The sequence below is a fragment of the Dermacentor albipictus genome, chromosome 9 (genome assembly GCF_038994185.2).
Source record: "Dermacentor albipictus isolate Rhodes 1998 colony chromosome 9, USDA_Dalb.pri_finalv2, whole genome shotgun sequence".
Lineage (NCBI taxonomy): Eukaryota > Metazoa > Arthropoda > Arachnida > Ixodida > Ixodidae > Dermacentor > Dermacentor albipictus.
Window position 1 is genome coordinate 4,858,385 of NC_091829.1, and position 22,725 is coordinate 4,881,109.

At 42.9% G+C, this 22,725-nt stretch overlaps 1 protein-coding gene across 3 annotated transcripts in view; it reads right to left on the reverse strand.

Moving 5' to 3' along the window:
- Positions 1-22,725, reverse strand: part of LOC135906131 (glycogen debranching enzyme) — a 130,535-nt gene that overhangs the window by 45,175 nt on the left and 62,635 nt on the right. For all 3 annotated transcript variants that reach the window (XM_070525879.1, XM_070525878.1, XM_070525880.1), the window contains 4 exons: positions 17,941-18,166; positions 16,415-16,526; positions 15,528-15,663; positions 13,823-13,935 (listed from right to left, as the gene is read on the reverse strand). In XM_070525879.1, coding sequence (XP_070381980.1) covers positions 13,823-13,935; positions 15,528-15,663; positions 16,415-16,526; positions 17,941-18,166 — 587 coding nt within the window. The remainder of the gene's footprint in view (positions 1-13,822; positions 13,936-15,527; positions 15,664-16,414; positions 16,527-17,940; positions 18,167-22,725) is intronic.

Below are 22,725 nucleotides of genomic sequence, written 5' to 3' on the forward strand. Positions count from 1 at the left end.
CCGCCACCCAACCTCATCACTCGACGTTTTTTTCTTCTCTGGCCCCGTCAACGCTTCACCATTCATTTGCGACCAGTTTGTGTCTCGTCTTGCCCGATGTCGTCGTCGCGCCCATATGAACAGTGCAGCAAGCCAAGACAATCGCAAACATTGGTACGATGCCTCTCATCGCGTTGTTTCCTACCGCCCTGGTGACGATGTGCTCCTATGGACCCCTGCATGAACACCCGGTTTATGTGAGAAGCTTGAGTCTCGATATCCAGGCCCCTACAAAGTCATAGAGCAGACCTTGCCGGTGAACTATCGCGTTACACCTGTTGAGGCACCAACCAACCTACGCTGCCGCGGAACAGAGATCGTGCACGTTTCTCGCCTGAAGCCCTTTCATCTCCGTTCCACTGTCTAATGTGCGGCCAGGCTGGCCGCTTCCGTCCACGGGGGAAATTAGTGTAAGCATTTATGCGGACTTCATCTTCATCTGTACAAAGTCATCATCAATCATCGGCTCGTGTTCGTTTTTGCATCGGCGCCATTTTTCCTTCTTCGAATAAAGCGTTGTCTCAACCGTGGTATTTAAATATAATTGCACGCTTCTGTTCCCACACTAAGAAGGCTGACTTCGTAAATAAGGCCCGGAAAGCACGACTAAACACTACTACTCTCGGCTTCCCTCCGTCTGCAGAGGCCAAGGTCTTTATTAACGACCACTTAATAAATGACAACAAACGTCTGTTTGCTCAAGCCCTCGAACTGAAAAAGCAGCACAACTGGAAATTTCTATGGACGGACAATTGCCGCATCAAAGCACGAAAGACAGAAAGAGGCCGCGTGTACGTTATTTCTAGCACACGCGACCTTTCGCTAATCACCTCGTAGCTGTTCAAGCCTTCCATTTTTATATCTAATCAAATAAATATTCTAAACAATGTATTTTTCTTCAGAAGAACTAAAACGTTCACTAAATAACAGCAGGTTCACCCAGAAATCCCTGATACACTTCAACATACGTAGCCTCTCAAAGAACTATGATAACATGATAGATTTCTTTTCTAATCTAAATAACCCTTTCACTATCATTTGCCTCTCAGAAGTATGGTTGACAAACACTGATAGCAAGCTATTTGGTATACCCGGATACACAATGGAAGCATGTGTCCGTAAGGATGTTTGGTATGGTGGTTCAGCAATTCTTGTCCAAGATAACCATCCACATCACCGTCGCCATGATCTATCTTTCTATTGCCCTAACGTTGAATCTGTATTCTTGGAATTCGATAAATCCTTTCTTTCAGCTAACAGTAGAAACACAATAATTGGGTCAGTATACCGTTCCCCATCATCTTGCTCTGCAAACTTTTGTTCTCAACTAGATGCTATCTTGAACATCATTGCAAACGAAAACAAAAAGGTTGTCATCCTCGGTGACATAAACATAGATATCACTAAACCCAATGATAGTCACTGCTCTAATTATACCAACTGCTATGCGGGATATGGCCTAGATTCATTAATAATCGTACCCACAAGATGTCCTCCATCCGGATCTCACTCTTTAATAGATCATGTATTATCAAACTGACACCTAGAGCAACGTGCTGGCGTAGTCACTGTTCCCATAACAGACCAATATCCTGTATTCGTTCTATTAAAGTCTATTAACACACCGTACCAATGAAACATAAAAACGGTGAACTTTCACACCACTAAGTTCATTAGTCAAATTGCTGAAATCGACTGGAACCCGATTCTTTCTATAACAGACCCAATCCTGGCATTCGAACAATTTAACAACAAAGTTAAAAGCATGTACTTGGAGTGTACTAGCATAACACAAAATACTCACTGGTTCTCCACCCCTAGAAACCCGTGGATAACAGGATCCCTCTTAAAAAGTATTAAAAAACGTGATGACCTCCATAAAAAATTAAAACGCCAACGTTTTAATGTAACTTTAAAGCCGTGGTACATAACTTATTCTAACACACTTACCAGACTCTTGAAAGAAGCCAAGCGTTCCTACTTTGAGAAAACGATTGTTAAACACAAAAATATCACCCGCAAAACCTGGGATACCATTAGGTCCTTTCTTCATCTGTCTTCACCAAACCATGCACTGAACCAACTTAATACAGGAACAAGGGTAGTAACGGAAGCCACTGATATCGCAATTGAATTCAATACTTTTTTCTGTCCTACACATGATCATTCACTAGACAGTATACCACAGCCAGTACTCAGGCAAACACCTTATTCATTTTACTTGCTCCCTACATCACCCATAGAAGTATCCGATTCAATCGCTAGTTTACGAACTACAGGTCCCGGCCTTGATAATTTACAACCTTCTAAAATCAAGTTAGTATCATCTCATATCGCCGATGTACTCACGCACATTTTTAACTGCATGTTCATAACAGGCGTTTTCCCCGACAAATTAAAGCACGGTAAAATAACTCCCATATTAAAAAAAGGTAACAAAGAATTAATTTCAAACTACCGTCCCATCTGCATGCTATCTTTTTTTAGCAAAATCATTGAGAAACTACTTGTAGCCCGCTTAACAAACTACTTTCACAAATTTAATCTTCTCTCGCATGAACAACACGGGTTTCGTAAAGGTTATTCAACTGAAACAGCTATAACATCATTCACTGACAAAATAAAACATGCCCTTGACAACTCCCATATTGTCGGTTCAGTTTTCATTGACTTTAGTAAAGCATTTGACACCATCTGTCATAACACCCTTTCTTACAAGTTAGAAGCTCTGGGCATTCGTGGCCCAGCTCTTACACTCATCCGCAGTTATTTGACTAACAGAACCCAAGTTGTAAATTTCAGAGGTTCACTTTCACGTACTAAATCAGTCACTAAGGGTGTCCCACAAGGCTCACTTTTAGGCCCTTTACTTTTCCTGGTGTACATCAATGATTTTCCTCACTGTTTAACCAGTACTTCATCTATACTATATGCTGACAACACGACTATATCTACTAATAGCAAATGCATAAATACTGTAATAAAACGACTAAATTCTGACCTAAGCAAGTTATCTACGTAGTGCACAAGTAACAAACTTCACATCAACCCTTCGAAAACTCAGTTTATGCTTTTTCATACACATAAACGTGTCATCGCGCCCACGCCACCGCTCGTCTTAGAAACTCATGTTCTCTCACCTGCACATGAAGTTGTCTTCCTTGGCGTCAAACTTGACCCCCAACTTAAGTTTAACTAGCATGCTGACATTGTCTATAAAAAAATTGCCTTTGGAATAAGAGTACTAATCCTAACGCGCTCGCATTTTCCACAAAACGTTAGAATTTCACTTTATTACGCATTTATTCATTGTCACCTGCAATATTGCATTTCAGTTTGGGGTGTGGGGTCTGATGTGGGATTCTCACACTGTACTCTTGGGACAAAGGAACGACAACACAGTAGTGCAAACAATCACAAGGGCATTTATTGCACCTTTCATAGATCACTGCCTGCTAGCCGAGTTGCTATCCACAAAACATGCCGATGGGCACGGGACAAATCTAGAAGTCCGACTCACCGCGACCGCAGAGCGAGCGAATATGTTCGCCCCATGCTGGATCCCAACACCTGGTAGTTCGCGTGTATGGTCACGCGAATCGTGGCGCGTTCGAGGGCGGCCACGCGAGGCGGTCTCGCAGAAGCATGGGTGGCGCGCACGCGGGAGACATCCCCGCCGTGCGCCGACCCGCCGGGAAAGAGGGTCGCTGCACGCGCAGCACGTCCGTGCTGCTAGCTGTCTCCAACCCAAGAGAGAGCGCCTTGTCTTTCCCGAACCCAAGTAACCGCGCAGCGGCACAACGCTCGCGCCCTCTCTCGCACCACGCTTGTACCACTCCAACGCCGCGGCCCACGGGGCGACGCCGCACGGAGACGGGGCTATGCGGGAAAAACATCAGGGGAGGCGCGAGGGTCGCGCATCCCCACAGGGGAAACACATATTGCTCGCACATAATACATCTACAACATTTACAAAATCAAGCCTTGAGGATCATCAATTTCTCTAGTTACATGTCACATGCAGTACCAATTTTCAGTTCCTTAAAAATAGACAGTTTTAGTTTAGCGTATGCAACTATAGCATACGCTATACGCTATATAATAGCGTACGCTAAGCAGCGCACATTTTCTGCAATTTTAGTTGGCCGACGATAGCTTCGGATCTCTGAGGCCATATTCCGTCGTTGCGGCTATTTCGCGCCTGTAGCGATAGGTGGCGCTGACATCTCAAACGTTTCTTTCGTTAGGCTTCGACTCGTTCGAAACGAGAAGCGACCTCAAAAACACCACGAAGTTATCCATAATACTCTGTCGTCGAAGCGGCCTGAGACTAAGCGAAAGCCGTTTACACAGTCGTTTGCTACGAACGAAGTGCATTTTACAAAAGCAACGCCAAATTCAATTCGAAGCGGGCAGCCGGGATCGCCGCCATGTTTCTCGCAAACTCCGCAAACCCCGCAAAAACGCTAACGCTAACTCGTTTGCGTTGCGTACGCCCGCTATACCCGCTATTTCGTTTAGCGTTCAGCGCATGCGCAGTGACGACCCGCTATTTTTTAGCGTACGCAATGGAATAGCGTACGCTATACTAAAACTGTCTAATACCCGTGTCACACGGGCACATTTGGAAGGCCTTCCAGTCGACGGCCTTCGAAACGCCAGAACTCTATCGACTCAAAGGAGTTGCCGCGCTGCTACACGGCACTTTTGAAAGGCCGTTGAGTGGTACCGGTGTTTCTCGCCAAATTGTGTGGCGCTGCGTATCTTTATTTTCGTTTTCATGTCACAAAAAGTTAAACAACATTAAAACCACTTAAAAAGCACTATAATTTCTTTTATGTTTCTGTATACATTAAAACAATTGTTTATGCATTGTCTTACATGTATGTTTAGTTTTTAAGTTGAGTAGCGAAACTGCGGCAATGTTTGCGTCGCTGCACGTCGCTGTTGTCGAGAGTGTGTGTAGTTCGAGCATATCAAGTGGCAAAAATACTTTATTGAATAATTGACAACACTCATATATAGTATTTTTAGAGCATTTTGGTTTGATTTGTTCTTTCTAACCGTGAGTTGGAGCACACTGTGAACGAGAGGGCATGTTCGCGCTGTTTCCGTTTCCGTTGCTCAAAGGCCATCGAGATTTCGATAGAGTTGTAAGGTGCTCCGTTGACTCGATAGACTATTGACTCGGCGGCCGTCGAAATCGCCCGTGTAGCAGCTCGAACTTGACCTTTGAGTCAACTGACTATCGGTTGGAAGGCCTTCCAAACGCCCATGTGACACGGGTATAATACTACCATTACGTTACATGCTCCAGCTCAAATTGGTTTTACTAATATACCACACACTAAATCATGAAATAATTTTAGATGCATTTATTAACTCTGCTTTTACCAACACTAACAATACGAGACTTTCCTCTAACAAAAATTTTTTACTCCTTCGAATAAACACTAATTATGGAATGTTTACTTCACTTTTCACGACCATTAAATACTGGAACAGACTACCACCCCATATTAAAGCCTGCCGCACAACATTAACATTCAGGAGAGATACGAAGAAATATTTACTAACAACACTACTGGCTACTGATTCATTACTATAAGTATATATTGTCTACAAATCTATTTACCAGTTTTCAATGATTCTGTATTTACCTATTGTATCAACAGCTTTTATTTATTTGTTATTCTATATCTTCCTTTGTCTTCTTTTTTCTCCTTTCTTAGGCATTTGAAATTTTTTGTTGCATAATCTATATAACATTTTTACTTTGCGTACTGTAAGCATATATTTGTTTCTAATTATCTGTTACATTAACCTCGTGTTCTTTGACATGTGTCATTCCTATGTTTCCATAATGTGTCAATTACTACATATTTATTTATTCATACGCTGTATCGGTTTCATCTGCTTGTGTTTTGAACTTCAATTATTGTAAATAACTTTTTGTATTTGCTTATTTTTTCATTACCTTCGTGTTTTCTGATGTCTGTCGCTGCTATGTTGCCATAATGTATTAATTCATGCAATGTTAAATTACTAATAGGAGGTCCCCCTGACAGTTCTAGCAACTCCGGGACCTCCTTCTGTACTAATGATGAATGATGAAAAAAATAAAGAGTTTCACTGCATCATGCACATGAATCTTTCATGAATCTTTCATAAATCATTGTTAGCAGGAATCAGACTTGCACTCGGTAATGCAGCCGAGTGTGGTGTGGGAGCAACAAGCTCACTGCATAAATGTATTTGTACAAAGCATAGATTTTGTGCAGAACACGCATGGATTCAGGGCAGCACATGCCAGCAGGTGCCACCTAAGCAAAGGAGCACACATTCATCGCATGAACATGCACACACATGAAGAAAGCACAATACCACAAGCAATGGGGTGCCGGGGTATGAATTTCATCACGACGCCAACATTCGGTTGAAAATGTTGCCTTTAAACAATAGTAACAACCAAGAGAGACAACCAAATAGGAAACCAATAAGCCTCTATGCCCCATTCGGATAGTGCGGAGGTATAACACACTGCACGCTACACAGCCGAAGTTAATAAGGTGGGCATTTGAAAAAGGTGAGTGCAGCCCATGCATGGACAATTTTTGAAATAATTACTTGTGAAATAGCGAGGCCCTTATACAAATTGGGTACACGAACTTCAATATAATAAAACTTATACGTAACTAAGTGGCAATTCTTATGGCTTCAATGTATATCAACATTTTCCCTTATATGTTTGCAACTGCTTCCATATGTGCTTATTGTTTTCATTTGGTCTATGTTATTACGTTTTCTGTCATGCTTTATACATGTTCAGCTGCATTATCTGTTATTGTTGTTGTTGTTTACACTTCGCTCGCACATTTTTCATAGAGTGCCAATTGTTTTGATGGAAGCTTGTCTTCACCCTCATCACATCACTGTCGGTGATTACTGCATTTTTCAGTGTATAAGATGCACCGCTGTATATAGTAAAAACCTGCATATAGTATGAGGTTTTTTTCCCTATTATTAGAGTCCCAAATTTTCGCCTCGTACGATATGCGGATCCAAACGAAAATTTCAGTCAGAAATTTGGGCTAGAAGTTTTGGTTTCATTATTGCTGCGTGGCTATGGCTTAACTTCGTTATTGCTGAGTGGCTACGGCTTGGTTTCGTTATTGCTGTGTGACTACAGCGTCGTTTTTTTGTTGTTGAGTGCGTGCTTGGGCAGCACATGTGCAAATCACACTTCGCAATGTGCATCTTTTTTGTTCCGCATTGAAGGACCAAGATGTCTGGTCCACGAAAACAGTACTTGAATGCTTTCAAGAGAAAGGTTATTTTAGCCACACAGGACATTGGCAACAGTGCAGCCGGGAGGCAGTTTGGCGTCAATGAGGGAAGCATTCATGGATGGCATTTACAGAAGGAAACGCGAAGAAGCTTTTGCGGTCCAAAGAGTGGGACATTCCCGGAAATCGAACTTGCCCTGACGGAGTTCGTACGCCAACAGCGAGCCGCGCATCTAACTGTGAGCATGGAGCTTATGCAGGCAAAAGCTAAGGAGCTCGCCACTGTATTTATTGCTACATGTGCCATGCTGGATTTTTCTTATGCTGCCGAACTTCGATTTCACAAAAGCTGCCCGAATCGTTTGAAGAGCTGCTTGTGGCTTTCCAGCGCCATGTTATTTCGCTGCGCAAGTCCAAGAACTTCCAGCTAGGGTAAATCGGCAATGCTGACCAAACGTCAGTTTATCTGGACATGCCATTGCCCCTCACCATGCACGAAAAGGGCTCTAAACAAGTTTATGTCCGGTCCACTGGAAACGAGAAACCGCGAGTTACTGTCATGTTGTCGTGCATGGCAGACGGATGCAAGCTCCCGCTATATGTCGTCTTCAGCGCAAGACAATGCCTAAAGGTGAGGAGCTGCCAAAGAATGTGGTCATGAGATGCCATGAGAAAGGCTGGATGAATGAGAATCTTGTGCTCGACTGGATAAAGTCCGTCTTGTGTAGGCGACCCGGAGCACTGTTGTTGTTCCCGTCCATCCTCGTGCTGCATGCATTTCATTGCCATTTGGCTGACTCAATGAAGAGGCTGTTGCACTCATCGTTATCCCGGGTGGGATGACGTCTCAGCTGCAGCCTTTAGATGTTTGCGTGTTTGCATTCAAGGACGCAGTCAAGCGGTATTACGCAGATTGGATGCGCTCAAGTGAGCCTGTAGTGACGCCGACCGGGCGGCGGAAGCGGGCTTCGCCAGCCACACTATGCAAGTGGATTCAGGATGTCTACCAAGTTGACATTTCCAAATTCCCTCAGTGGCTTCGTAAATTCCCTGAGTGACGGAGTACTTTTTTTTATTTCAAGATGCGCTGACACCATGTCACCTGATCCTCTATCACTCACACCTATCACTCTCTAGTAAATATCTTAAAAACAAGAAAAGCTACTTAATCCAGTTTTAATAGTAAGTAGTAGTGTAAAAAAAAAAACAGAAGGAAGAGGTTAGTGAAATGCATAGCAAATAAAATACCTTCGAAAAAAAGAAAGGTAAAATTCATTGCAAATCAACTTCAACATTCTAAAATATGAATAAAAAAGAGATGCATGTAGAAGCAAATATTTTCAATATGAGCTATTTCTATCAATTGATAGCAAGCTCATTCGTATGAGGCCAGAATTTTCTCACAAGTAATATTCTCTCTCACAACAGCTTTTAAGTAAACCTCAACTGTTATCACATACTCTCAGCCCGTGCACAATACCACAGTCTTGCGTTTCACTGCTTTAAAGAGTTTATTTTGTTTGCACGAGGGGCACTTGCATCTCGGCATCAGCCAACGCTTTATTTTTTTGTGTGAGCTCAAGCTCCCTCAAAGAAGCAATGGCATGCTTCCTTTCCTGTTCATTCTTCAATGCATAGGTCCTTTCTGTTCTCATCTTCCTTCTGCCATGCATTTGCCCCACAGACCATTTGGAGCATCCTCTTGGTCAGTTGTACAGTCAACGTGCAATTCTCTGACTCCCTAGGGGCAGCAAAAATGTCAGAAAAATAGGGCAGTCCGAAAAAAATGAATGCATGTATTTTACTGCCTTTAAAGGGCCCCTCACCAGGCCCCATAACAAATTTTGGTTACATGCTGGAAGTTGTTACGTGTCCTCTAGGGAGCGTTCTGCCAAAAGAAAAAAAAAAGAATTTTTTAGATCGGCTCATTAATAGCTGAGACAGAAATATTTTAGTGCCGCCAACCCATGATTTCAAAAGGTGAGCTCCACTGCCAAGCAAGACACTCTCCACTCGCCCCGTCTAACCTCCGCAAGCGAAATTCCTTCCCTGCGTTCTCTCATACCGCACCTCTACGGTCGCGTGATGTATATGTCATGAGCCTCACCTTCATTCTTTTCTCTCCTCGCTTTTCTGTGGAACAAAACACTTTTGGTGACAGCTTCATGCAAGAGCTGTTGTGATTGTCTTGTTTCACTCAGCGCATGATTTTGCATGATGTGCGCAAGGACACCTGACTAGTGGTACAAGTCAGTGCTACACGAATACTGAGGCAGACTCAAGCGGATCACAGAGCATGATTTCGCGCTTTCGGTGTCTGCGCAGGTGATTGCACGATGTGGGAACAAGCAGATGAAACGGAAGTGCATCACTCTTGCTGCAGTGCGAAGTAAAACAAAAACATGCAGACATTCCATTTCTGTGATTTATAATTTCTCTAAGCTTTAATTCGTGTGTTCAAGCAACATAATACACAAATAACAGATGTTGCCTGAATAATTCTTGAAGACACGTGTCACCATGAGTGACGTCACAGAGCAAATACATGTACGAAGGCGCACTAGCACGTGGACGTCATCCTCTGGCTTGGAGCGTGGCGGCGGCGAGGAAAAGGGAAAACGACATTCGGTTTGAAGTTTTAGGTCTTTCCGCAGTGCGTAGCGATGTAATACTTTGCAAACAGGACTGTTATCACACAATGTATGCTCTGCGTATGTCAGCTCAAAATGGCTAGACCTGGTGAGGGGCCTTTTTGGACTCAATTTGCCACACGCACATCCGAAAAAGCTCTGAATGTCTGCCAGTATACTTATTAAGCATATTGGTGCTCGTACTGTGACAGGAGATGGCGGGTGCACGCGTGTATAATTAAGGAATACATACTGTGCCCCGGACAATTGCCCCGTTCCATGCTTGTTATGCATCACCGCGTAGCACCTCTGTACTAAGGCGAAGCTGACTTTCGGGAACCGGCATCATGCAACGCGTCGTGCTTTACGAGCTTCGAAGACAATTATGAAGATGACAAAGGCGGAGTCGATGACATTGCTGAAAGCGGCGAATTGTTTTAATGAAAAACACGGCGTCGAACAGCAAGGAGCTTCGTAGCGAATGTCGAAGCAGCTAGGCCTAGCGTTGCCGCGGTGGTGGCTACTGCTGCTAGCGGACCTGCGCGTGCGAGAGCGCCGGTTCGAGGCGGCGACATAATCAAAATGGCGGCGGTGGTGGCTTTGATTAATGTGATTTCGGACCTGCGGTTACGACAAAAAGTCCGGCAAATCGGACGGCGAAGGGTTCTTGCGTCCGGAATTTCAGATGTTCTTATACAGTGACTCTATGGGGTAGGTGATGGTGCCGCGAAGCTGTCCGAATTATGGGGCGTCCGGAAAGCCGGTCGTTGACTGTACACTGGCAACTCCTCCAGCCGACGACACGGCATCAAAGTAGATTCTTCACGATTCCTCTCTGCTACTCGAGCCAGCAATAACGCAACTTTCGTTCTCTTTAAAAAAAGTTACACCCAATTTTCCTTGATATAAGCACAGACTCCCTGAGTTCTCCCCGAGTTTTTCCAGACTATTCAATATCCCCGAGAATTCCCGGTTTTCCCGATTGGTAGACACCCTGGGATTGTGGATGCATGGGCCAGCATAACAGAGGACCTTGTGCGCGTTGCGCATTCAAGAAGTGCAGCATCTCGAACGGGCTCGATGGCCCAGAGTATGAGTACCTCTGGGAAGATATGTCCGACAAGGAACTATCCGAAGAGAGCGCAGCTGAGGAAGACAGTGGTTGAAGTGCGGAGTGCAATTTAAATAAATTTTTTCCTCGAGTTTTTCTAACTCATTATATAAGCGGCTAAAACCTTTTTTTTTCGATTACGCGTCCCAAAAATTTCACCTCATACTATATGCGGGTTCATATTATATGTGGATTTTTATGGTAAGACACAGAGCTGTAAAAGAGTCACCCCCCGCTTTTCACAAGATTTGGAGAAAAAGTTAGTATATAAGACGCACCTGTGTACAAGATGCACCTTGCTCACTTGTTTACTCACTTGCCACAAAAACATTTAATTGTGTGGTATGTCTCGAAGAACTTAAGTCTCTGTAGGCACACTTGCGAAGTGCCAAATTCGCGGGGAAAAATTTAACGACTACGTAATAAGAAACATCCCACATAAACAAAGGAGAAACATTCTATGCACTCAAACCCTTCAAAGTCTTCGTCTTCCAACGCGCTGACAAAAAGTTCAGCAAGTTCTGGTGGTAGCATCGCTGGGGCATCCCCTTCAGCTTCTGAATCGCTGTTGTGGCTGCTTCCGTTGTGCTGGGGCACTGATGAAGCCAGTAGGCCTCCTTTGCGGAACACCTGCAGTGGCTATAGCCACCAACACACCACCACTCCAGGCATCGCAGACCCACTTTACAACTTCGGTGAATGAAATGCACCACATGAGCCCTATTGCTGTATAGCTGCGATCCCCTTCAGTCATCCATGCCTCCCACACATGCCACAAAAGAGCGTTACAGCTGTGGTTCACCACAAAGTTGGGAGGCTGCAGAATTTTTGTTGTCCTCCTTGCCTGCAGCAGTGCAGCCTTTCGCTTTGATGTGCTTGAGCTTCAGTTCAGTAACAACGTCGTAAATGGCAACTGGTTGGAACCTGCCAAACCAGGTGGAACAACGTGACAAATGCATGGAGGTACTAGAAGTACAAATGGGTTGGTGACGATGATGTTGCCACACCCATTGCAATGAGCTGGCACTCTACCATTGGCAGGTTGACGGTTCAGTATCGTATTTAGGACGCATTATTCATAATGGGCCATTGTAAAGGTTGAAGAAAAGCCTAATCAACATCAATTCAGAATTTGCCAAAAAGAAAAGAAAACAATACCATATTTTTACGATTATACCGCGCCACCGCTTCTAGCTTGCAGTTATATTACCGCCCAAATATCTATAAAAAAAAATACCTTAGTGCCAATTCTACTGTGCACATCAAATAACGAAACCTTAGTCAACGCATAGAGTGTAGAAATGATGTTATAGAACATACGAAAGCACGCATATACACACACAGCTGAACCTTAGCGGCTAGTCGCTATCGTAGTGCGACGACACCTTTTCACTGTCTACTGACCACAGAATGTCATCTTCAGTTCCATTTAACGCATTAGAAATGCCACACTTCTCGAAGGCTCGCGCTACCACCGTCTGTGGGCGGGCATTCCATGCACCATAGAACTACCTTTCGGTGTTTCCGAGCGTAAATTTCTTCAGATGGCCCATTTGATGGCAGTGTGGCTAGCTACCTTGCATAGAGCTCTTTTATTTTTTTTTTAGGTAAGAATTGTCTTCATTTTTTATTTTGTGCAGAATTAGTTAAGACTGTAATGCTCATGCAGATTTAATTGCACCTTTTATTCAAGAAAAGTGCACGTTATAAATGTGCAAATACGGTATATAAGACACACCTTTGTATAAGACGCATTACCAAAAATTTAGGAAAAAAGCTGCATCTTATGCACCGGAATATAAGGTACAATGCCGTTCGCCAACCTTCTCTCTCTCATTCGAGGCAACATTTTCACCCAGCACCCACCTTGGCATTATAGCATAGTTTCAATTGTGTGGTTTGTCACTTCTTCCATTCTTCTAAAGGCTGACATCCTGCATGGCATGTTGTTTGCAAACAAATATGTGATGTGTGCCAAACACCCACCCTGCAGCCGACACGAGAACACCATACAAAAGAAATGTGATTGGCAAGGTGCCCCATATTGGGTGGATGTTGCAAGGAACTGATTTTTTCTGTTCAGCACAATGATCAATAAGGAACCTAGCTTCACTTGACATGACTGCACTCTCCTATGTCATTGGTGCAAGCGTGCATAGCATGTGAAGTCCTCAGAAGACAACATAGGCCACAGCTACCAGCAAAGTGTTAGACTGAAGCAAAAAATGCTTTGAATTGAAAAAAAGAGGCAGCTTATACAGTATACATGAAGTGTGTACAAAGGCACACCTACAATATAATGAGCTCGCTAAATCTCTGTGTTCGACAAAATTAACAGCACAAATGGAGACAAGACAGTAATCTGAAGACTGTGCTAACTACACTACCACCAAGTTGCTCTGAAAATTTTCCTTCGTTTTTGGAACAGCAGTTTCTTCGATTCAAGAGGGTCACAAAAGCCATGAGTTTGTGTGGCCTGTTAACAGGTTAAGCTATGCAGCTGCACAAGTTGGTTCGTAGTTGGGAATAACAACAGCATGAGGGACAGGAGAAGTAACAGTACTCTCATCATCATCTTGTCCATTGCCAGGTTTATTGGACCTGACACAGTGGATCCCAATCCAAGCAGTGCACCATCTACCAACTTGCCCAAGATGCACAATTACTAGCTGTGTGAGTAGCTAAGACCCTCTCGCCACTACAACCACTGGCAACAATGTGTGAGAAGGCAGAATTCTGGAGGTGTATTGCCATACCATGCTCAGTCTTCTCAACTGCATTGTATGGGTAGTAGCCGTCCTTGTACATCTGATCAAGCCACCGCAAGGCGGATTTGCAGAGCCCTACAAGCTCCACTGCAGACCCGTCTCTGCAGAAAGGTAGATCATGCTGATATGTAATAAGCAAATCCACAAAGCCATGTAGAAGGAGCATCATTGATTCTCTTGACTGAGCTCCTCGGAGACAAACCTTGCACAACAGTATGCGACTGTTCACCCACACAAAAGTTCTCAACCAGGTAAAATTCTGAAACAATACCTGTAGTGCTATAACACTTAAACCTTGATATAACAAAGTCAGCCAAATCGGCACTTTGTTATATCAAAACTTCGTTATATTGAAATCGGACCTTTTATGCAAACAATTACAGTCGCTGCCACCTTTTTCTTGCACAAAGGGGCCATAAAATTTTCGAATTACCGCAGAATTGAAAAAGGAACTAATTTCAGTTAGAAAAAACAGTCAGTCCAATCACTCCATACAGATGGTTAAACAGCAAAGCTGAAACGTGCGGCCCCGGTGTTTATCACTGGGTAAATCCCGGCTGTTCATTAAATTATTTTTCAATTATTAGTTACATAGTTGTGTTTCGTAATTAATGAATTAATTAATTTCAGGTGTCCAGTGAAAGTTCAGGTGTTCAGTGAAAACTGGAAAAGTTGCCCATGCCTGCAGCCTCTTTTCCTTTTCACCTTCCTATTAGCAATAATTTACTTCGTTTAAACTTCAATATAACAGACAATAAGATTGGCAATTTGCTTCGTTACATCAAAATTTGATCTTTTATGCAAATAAGCAGTCACTGCCAAATTTTTCTTACACGAAAGGGGCCGGAACATTTTTTTCAGTAATCAGGCAATCAGAAAAAGCAAGCACGAATGAGAAAAAAAATAATTGTGTTGAATTTGAGAGTTATTGAGAAAATATAGTTTCCTCAGCCATACGAAGTGAAGCCAGCCACACTTTCACGCCCACTCTGCCCCAGCAGCTGATAGTGTCACCTGCAGTAGGACAACACCATCATGAAAAGTACCAGCAGCAAGGAACGAATACTTTGTCTCCCTTCAACGAGTCTCCAAAACTCGAGATTGCACAACCTTCAGCACTAAACGCACAGGAAGACAGCGCACATGGTGCCACACCATCCCAGCTCACCCAGTCTTTGCTCATGTTGGCAGATTGCCTCTAAAACAGGGTGCACGGGCTGCATATGCACTCAGCCACGCACAGCCGCAGCTGCGCTAGAAGAGGAGACATGTGCCAACTTGCCCTCACCCTCCCGCCCTGCTTGACTGGCATTACCATGAGCTTGCTCCCCTCCCCCTTTTCCTCTTGCTCACAAAAGTAGAAAGCACTCATCATTGTATTAAGCCTCTGCTGGACTAGGTTTAACAAGACGTGAATGCTCCTGCAATTCAACATAATTTATGCACCAGTTATAAGAAATTCCATGGCATTGTTTAATGGGACCTGATTTGTGGCATTACTTGATAGTACCCTGATACCTGATATCCTGAGACCTGATATCCATGATTTGTGGCATTACTTTTCTTGACAGGGCTACAATGCTACCAAAACTAGTACATCATCAAAACGGCCTCATATAATGGTGAACAGCACTTTCTCACTGGTACTGTTCTGCAACAAAGACTAGCATCACAAGCACTTCCAAATTAGTACCTGGGTGTGGCAGGATGCCCCTTGTTACCAGCTTTCTCAGAACTCCCCATCTTGTCCATCCATGTTCCACAATTCCAAGGATTGCCACCGTACACAAAGCCATTCTTGACATCTATTCCAGCCGTAACGTTGAAGCCTACAGGGTAAAAACACAGTAACTAAATAGACAAGCTGAGCATCAACAATGCAAGCAACAAGTGTGCAATCTTAGCAAATTAGCAGAAGAGCAGACTTGCACAGCACATAAAGAAGTGACAGCAGTATGGTACCTAACAACCCAAAAGTTGCTAGTTGTACGCAAGACGATGAGCAAAATGGGAACAATGTAAAAGCGAGAGCCAATATTTCGATAAATGGACTTGTCTTTTTCAAGGACTTGTCTTTTTGCCTTGATTAAGTCAAGTCCATTTATCAAAACGTTGGCTCCCGCTTTTACCTTGTTCTCGCTTTGCTCATCGTCTTGAATTTCCATCGCCTGCCTTCTCCATGTTTTCCCTAGTTGCACACAAGTACATTACAATCAATCCTCAGTAAGGAGGCCCAGTCCCAGGTGCTGTGTGAGTGCACATCAAGAAAAATATGCAACAGCATGACCTGACATGTTCAAGGAAAAAGAGTGATAAAACCGGCACTATTCTGTGTAACACCACGGGAATGTGACAGCAGTGCTAAGCTGCCCCTCCGCGAAACCATGGGAACCATAGCAACACAAGCAGGCCAAACCGACTGCTCAAGTCAACTGAAAGTCAGCCCAAAACCTGTATTTCCCACTGATCCTATAGTGTTTAAACCATAGCTCTCTAATCATATCAGCTGTGATATTACCCAATGGTTTTTTTTTAATTACTTCAGCACTGGACTCGTGTTTAACCTTACACTGCGCTCACCTTCATCATTCATCTGGCTGTCAATCTGGTGGCCAGCATTCCTCTCTCGGAATGCAATGCCTGCAAAATGACGCTGCAGGGCCTCCTGTATCACTTCTTCAAGGGGCATCTCCTGTGTAAGGAAATGGCTAATTTGACAGCTGCACAACTTAAATGGTATTACCAATACCAAATCCTTGCACAACCATGCAAGACAAAGAATAATTTGTGCATTTCCCTCAAATATGTGCAAAGTAATTAGAATATGTAAGAATTGCACATAGCCGCCTAAGGCATGTACACTACAACTTGCCATTGCTTTTCAATGCTCCCTGCCCTTTCCTTCTTCCCTTCTCTCTCTCTAGAAACTAGAAACAGTTTTTTTCAATATGCTACAAGAGGCATACTTTTTGGGAAAGTTACAAAGCATGCTTAAAGTGCACTCAGGTCATCATGGAATAGCACCCAGACTGTTGTAGTATTTGTCCAATGTGTTTTCAGCACGCTGAAAATGCATCAAATTTGATGCGCCAACATAAAAAGTATGTTACTAGCTCCAATGTAGCAGGTAAATGAACACAGCTCACTATGGTGCTATGTCAGAGCTCAGAGTTAGGGAGAAAAGCAGGCAACTGTTCCTACCACAGCCTCAGTGTAGTTAGCAGTACATTATGGCTTGGTAGCTTTTATAAGCAAGTACAGTGAAATCCCGGTAATTCAAAATCTCCCAATTCTAATTGATGGATGATTTGAACTACTCCGTTGGTCCCGTGCACCACTTTTTGTACAAACCCGAGCCTTAGGCAAAGGTTCTATACGTCTCTGGCTACCGTGATGTTGTGTGCCGAGGCTGAACCACAGTAAGCAGAGCGATGCGCACTCTCCTTCAACGTCCGGCTTAAAAGGAGCAGGAACGAAGAAGCCCCCAGCTCGTGCTTGATGGTCATGCTATGGCACTTACCTAAGCCCCTCCTAATGTGCTTGATCACATTACCACACGCTCATCTCCAAGATTGGACACACAGGAGGATGGCATGCATCAAAGCACCATCCTTTTATCCCGCGCACCCACAGAAAACGGTGCAGTCTTATTGCACTTAGACTTTATATGGCCTATATATATATACTACGTTTTATTTGAGTAAATTTCCGGTCCCCTTGGAGTTCGAATGAATGAGATTTTACTGTATAATTGTGGATTTAGTATAGAGAGCTTAGCAAGTCAAACATCAACATCAATTTAACAAAGCTTTTTACTAGCCTAAAGTACTAAATTTAATGAAGTAATCATGCACTGCAGTTTCAATTCAACCCCGCCTTTGTTCATCACACATAACAGATGACGCTTTAGCAGCATCTGGGACAACAACATGTGTGGAAGGAGCGGCAGAACAAATTGTTGTACCTGTGTCCCTTCATTCTTGGTTCTATTGCCTTTGGAGAGGTTGCTTTTTTAATGAAATCAAATGCCGAATGGGACTGTCCCCTTTTTCAGTGTTCCACTTGTTTTGAATGCAAGTGCAGTACCTTGGAGGTGACCAACACACCTTGACACCAGGTTCCTGTGGTGGACTGTCATCAGTTGGATAAAGGCGTGCCACTCTGTCCTTGAGGATGAGGTAGCCGTCGGGAGCCTCCTTGGAGTAGTCCTGAATCGCCTGCAGCCACCACCAGATGGCATCGCGGCAGTTGTATCGTGCATGCGTGCCCTTGTCCAGCAAGTTAGGAATAAGACCGTGCCGGAGGCAGCCCGCAAATGCCAGGATAATGTACCTGCACCATGTGCAGACAGCACAGATGCAGTGCGGGCTGACCACTAGCATTGGGAAGGAGGGCTCTCTGTGAAGCAAATAAATAATAAATAAGAGAATACATTGGCAAGCTTATATAACTGACGACACCATACAAAAGCTTAAAGAAGTACTCGCATGAAATTTTACTATTCATTTGTTTGCATTAAATGAAGGTTGTAGACCTCTAAACCTTAGAAAAGACAGTGACATGTTTCAGAGTACTGTAAATAATTTAATATAATAGCTTTTTTAAAGCCAGCTTCAGATTAATTTTCCGAGATCCTGTGTTGCGACGTCACGACACAGTATGTGGTCATGCGGAAACACGACACTGCGACATTAGTACACTCGCTCCAGCTTGATTGGTTGCCTCATATGCTGCTACTAGTTGTGAGAGCCAATATAGCAGTACAGCGGACAACCAAGCAAGCCGAAGCAAGACTCAAAATGTTACAAAGTCCTGCTCCCACATACTATGTCCCGACATCACGACGACACAGTACTTTCCTGGAAAATGAAATCAAATCGTGGACTAGAAAAGCTGTTATATGAAATTATTAACAGGACTCCAAGGCTTGTCACTATTTCTTCTATTGTTCTAGGGCCTAAAGGTCTAGGACCTTCATTTACTGATTGAAATGAATAGTTGAAAATATCTTGTAAGTACCCCTTCAAACGGGCAGCCTGACGTTATACTAAATACATCTGATCATCAATCAGGCATAATTGGCAGTTGACAATATTGTGTAATTGCCGATAGGCCACATAGAAAACAACTACTTCAAGTGGTTCATGACCTTGGTTTAGACAAACAGATCCAAACTGACATCTTATTCTTACACTTTGAAAAAGCATCTGATCATGTATCACACCATAAACTGCTTACCAAACAAAGACAAATTCTTTAAAAAAGATTTCATTGGCGTGGATCGAAGCATACTTAAACTGCAGGCATCAGTGTGTCACAATTCATGGCATCAACTCACCATCTGCACCAATTCAGTCTAGCATACCACAGGGGTCCATCCTCGGGCTGCTTTTCTATTTTATTTTTAGTAACGACATTATCCATTACATCCCAACCAAGACAGCTATTTGCCAATGACTGTATGCTTTATCAGGAAGTTAACACCGACAGTGATCAAGTCCTCTTGAATAACTCTTTAATTAGAATTCAGAATTGGTGCTCCACATGGCAAATGAACATCAATGTGGAAGAAACTGTGGCAATGAATGTAACCTGTAAGAAAGACCCTTAAATATTTCAATAAAAACTGGGCAATAATTACTTGTCTTTTGTTTCAGCTTATATATGCCTAGGCTTTGTCATCGCATCTAATTTAAGATGTGACAAACATACAGCATATACTGAAAAATAAGGCTTCCAGAAAACTTTGATACTTAAGAAGGGCGCTAGCTAAAGCAACCTACGAAATTAAACCCCTTGTGTCTCGTGTACTTGTACTTGTTTGTAATTGTACTAGTACTTGTACTTGCTCTCGTGTGCTTTCACACATCTATTTTAAGATGTGACAAACATACAGCATATACTGAAAAATAAGGCTTCCAGAAAACTTTGATACTTAAGAAGGGTGCTAGCTAAAGCAACCTACGAAATTAAACCCCTTGTGTCTCGTGTAATTGTACTTGTTTGTAATTGTACTAGTACTTGTACTTGCTCTCGTGTGCTTTCACTATGTTGTACTCGGCATTATCATCGCCTTAGGTGGTATTTACCGCCACTGCAGCATAATCTGATGCAGTTGTTCTACTTGGTATTCGACGTCATGTTTCTGTACAGTACCTCTATCTGTTTCGGCGCCACTAATTATACCATATAAGTTGTATTTGCCCTGTTGCTGTAGCATCATGCTACTTTGTTTTCCGCACGTGTAGGGTAGCAAACTGGACTCAGTCTGGTTAACCTCCCTGCCTTCCCTCCTCTCTCTCTCTCTACTTTGTTTTACTCTATATCTCATTCAGGCTTTTTTTTTCTGAACGACTGATCATTTTTCCACTGTATTTTGTTAGCTCTACATTTCACATTGTTCCTTTTATATACTTAATTTTTTTTTATTGTTACTTCCAATGTATCACCCACTCATGCCTAAAGTGTGGCATTAGGACTGGCAGTACTTTCTTAAATGAAAAAATAAATAAATAAATAGGCCTTTATTATTTGAGTTATGATGCAGAAATCGAAGAAGCTGATTTCGTGCAACTTTCCTAAAAAATTAAGTAAAACAAGCTTGCACAAAATTTGAACCAAATGACACAAACAAGAAAATGGACCTCATATTCAAAATAAGCACATATAATTACATATAATTACATACATATATATATATACAAGTGTTCAGTGCCATAACTCGAACAACTATATTTTTTCGTTAATTTTTGGTCTAGAACCAAGCTTCCCTCTTACAGGTAGGTGAAAAGAAGGCACTAAATGAAGTTGGATTCAAGTTTTTTAAGCTGCACTGTGAAATTTTACAAAACAAGCATGTATACAGCATCCACGTGTTTGTTTTATGACATTTCCCAACATCACCCAAAATTATGATCCTCCACCAACGAGGGCTAATCCAAGCTCTGCTGAAGTTTGATTTGTTGATCAGGAATAAAACGAAGGTGTTTTTTGTGTTGAGATATGAAGAAAGGGCATTACACAGGCTGAGAACGATCTTCGGCCTAAAGTCCTGGAAACACTACTACAGTTAAACCTTGATATACAAAGTCGGTAAAATCGGCAATTTGCTTCGTTAATTTCATTCTATTGAAATTCGACCTTTTATGATACTCCACCAACGAGGGCTAATCCAAGCTCTGCTGAAGTTTGATTTGTTAATCAGGAATTAAACGAAGGTGTTTTTTTGTGTTGAGATATGAAGAAAGGGCTTTACACGGGCTGAGAACGATCTTCGGCCTAAATTCCTGGAAACACTACTACAGTTAAACCTTGATATACAAAGTCGGTAAAATCGGCAATTTGCTTCGTTAATTTCATTCTATTGAAATTCGACCTTTTATGCAAAATAAGTACAGTTGCCGATCAATTTTTCTTATACTGGAAGGGGCCGCAAAATTTTCCAAATTATCAGGCAGTCGAATGTAAGCTTATTTCAATGAGAAAACAATTTATTTTGATAAATTTGGGAGTCGGCGACGAATGATAGTTTCATGCCATGTACGTTGACTATATCTTCATGGCAGTACGAATTAAGCAAACCCAGCCATCCTTTCGCGTGCACTCCACCCCCGTGGCTATCGTCGCCCACACTGGCACGACGCTATCAGAAAAAGCGCCGGCAGCGGAGCGAATGCTTGGTCTCCCTCTCGCTCCAACGGGTTACCGAAACTCGAGATTACGCAACCTCCAATACCAAATGCCCGGTAAGACAGCTTACATTGTGCCACGCCATCTCGGCACACCAGCTCTTTGCAAACGCGGCAGATTACCTCTAAAGCATGGAGCAAGGCAGCATATGTGCTCAGCCGCGCTTACAGCCATGCGCAGCCACGGCTGAGACGCACACCAACTTACTCCGCGTCCTCGCGCGTACTTGATCCACGCTTACCGCAAGCTCGCTCCCCTTCTTTCCCTTTGCTCACGTGGGAAGGCGGCACTTGTGAAGCCACCAACTTTCTTGTCCCACCCTCGCACACTTTCACTCGCACGTAAAAAGTACACAGTCTGCGGGGCTCGATAGGATCTTATCGCACTTGGACTTTATCCGGAACACGATGGGGCTTCACTTCGGCCGTCGCTCTTGTCGCGCGGTGCACAATTTGAGAGATGTGTTTGCAAGCAGCCGCTTGTAATTCAATCATCTGACCATCTGTGTTGGCAGAAGTTTCCATTTATTGTCTCAGCATTCCTTTGCGGTGGCAGTGAAATTTCGTTATATTGAAATCGTACACAGACACATTTCATTATATTGAGGTTCTAAATACATGGTGCTCTATGGACAAGAGGTTACGAAAAATTTAATACTTCGTTATATCGAGAATTCCATTATATTGAAGTTTGTTATATCGAGGTTTAACTGTATTACATATTATACTTCTTTCATACGCTGGCAGCAACTGTGTAAATGAGAAAGGTGATTCATAAAAGCAAGAAAATATAGACAAAGTCTAGACCTTCTCCTCTCAATTTCTCTTGCTCTAAAACTGCTGCAGTAATTCTGCCAGATTTCAGACTTTTCACACATTTGGGTCCTCCTCCTGTGTGTAAAACTGACAAATGTTGCAGAGTTAAATTTTCCAATTGAAAGCAACGTCAAAAACTTCCTTATCCAGTCACCACAACTTGCGACATCAACAAGGTTGAAAGCTGGGCCACTTGCCATAATTATTAAATGTGAAAAACCAACTAAATACACGAAGTACACAAGAAAGAAGACAACAGGATGAGGCTGTAATTAAATTCTTCTTGCTTGTGCAAGTTGTCTTTTTTGCCGTTTTGCACCTTAAATCATTGTGACATGTCTTCTGCACATTCTCTGTGCAATAGATTACCTCGGAAGCGGCAGCACA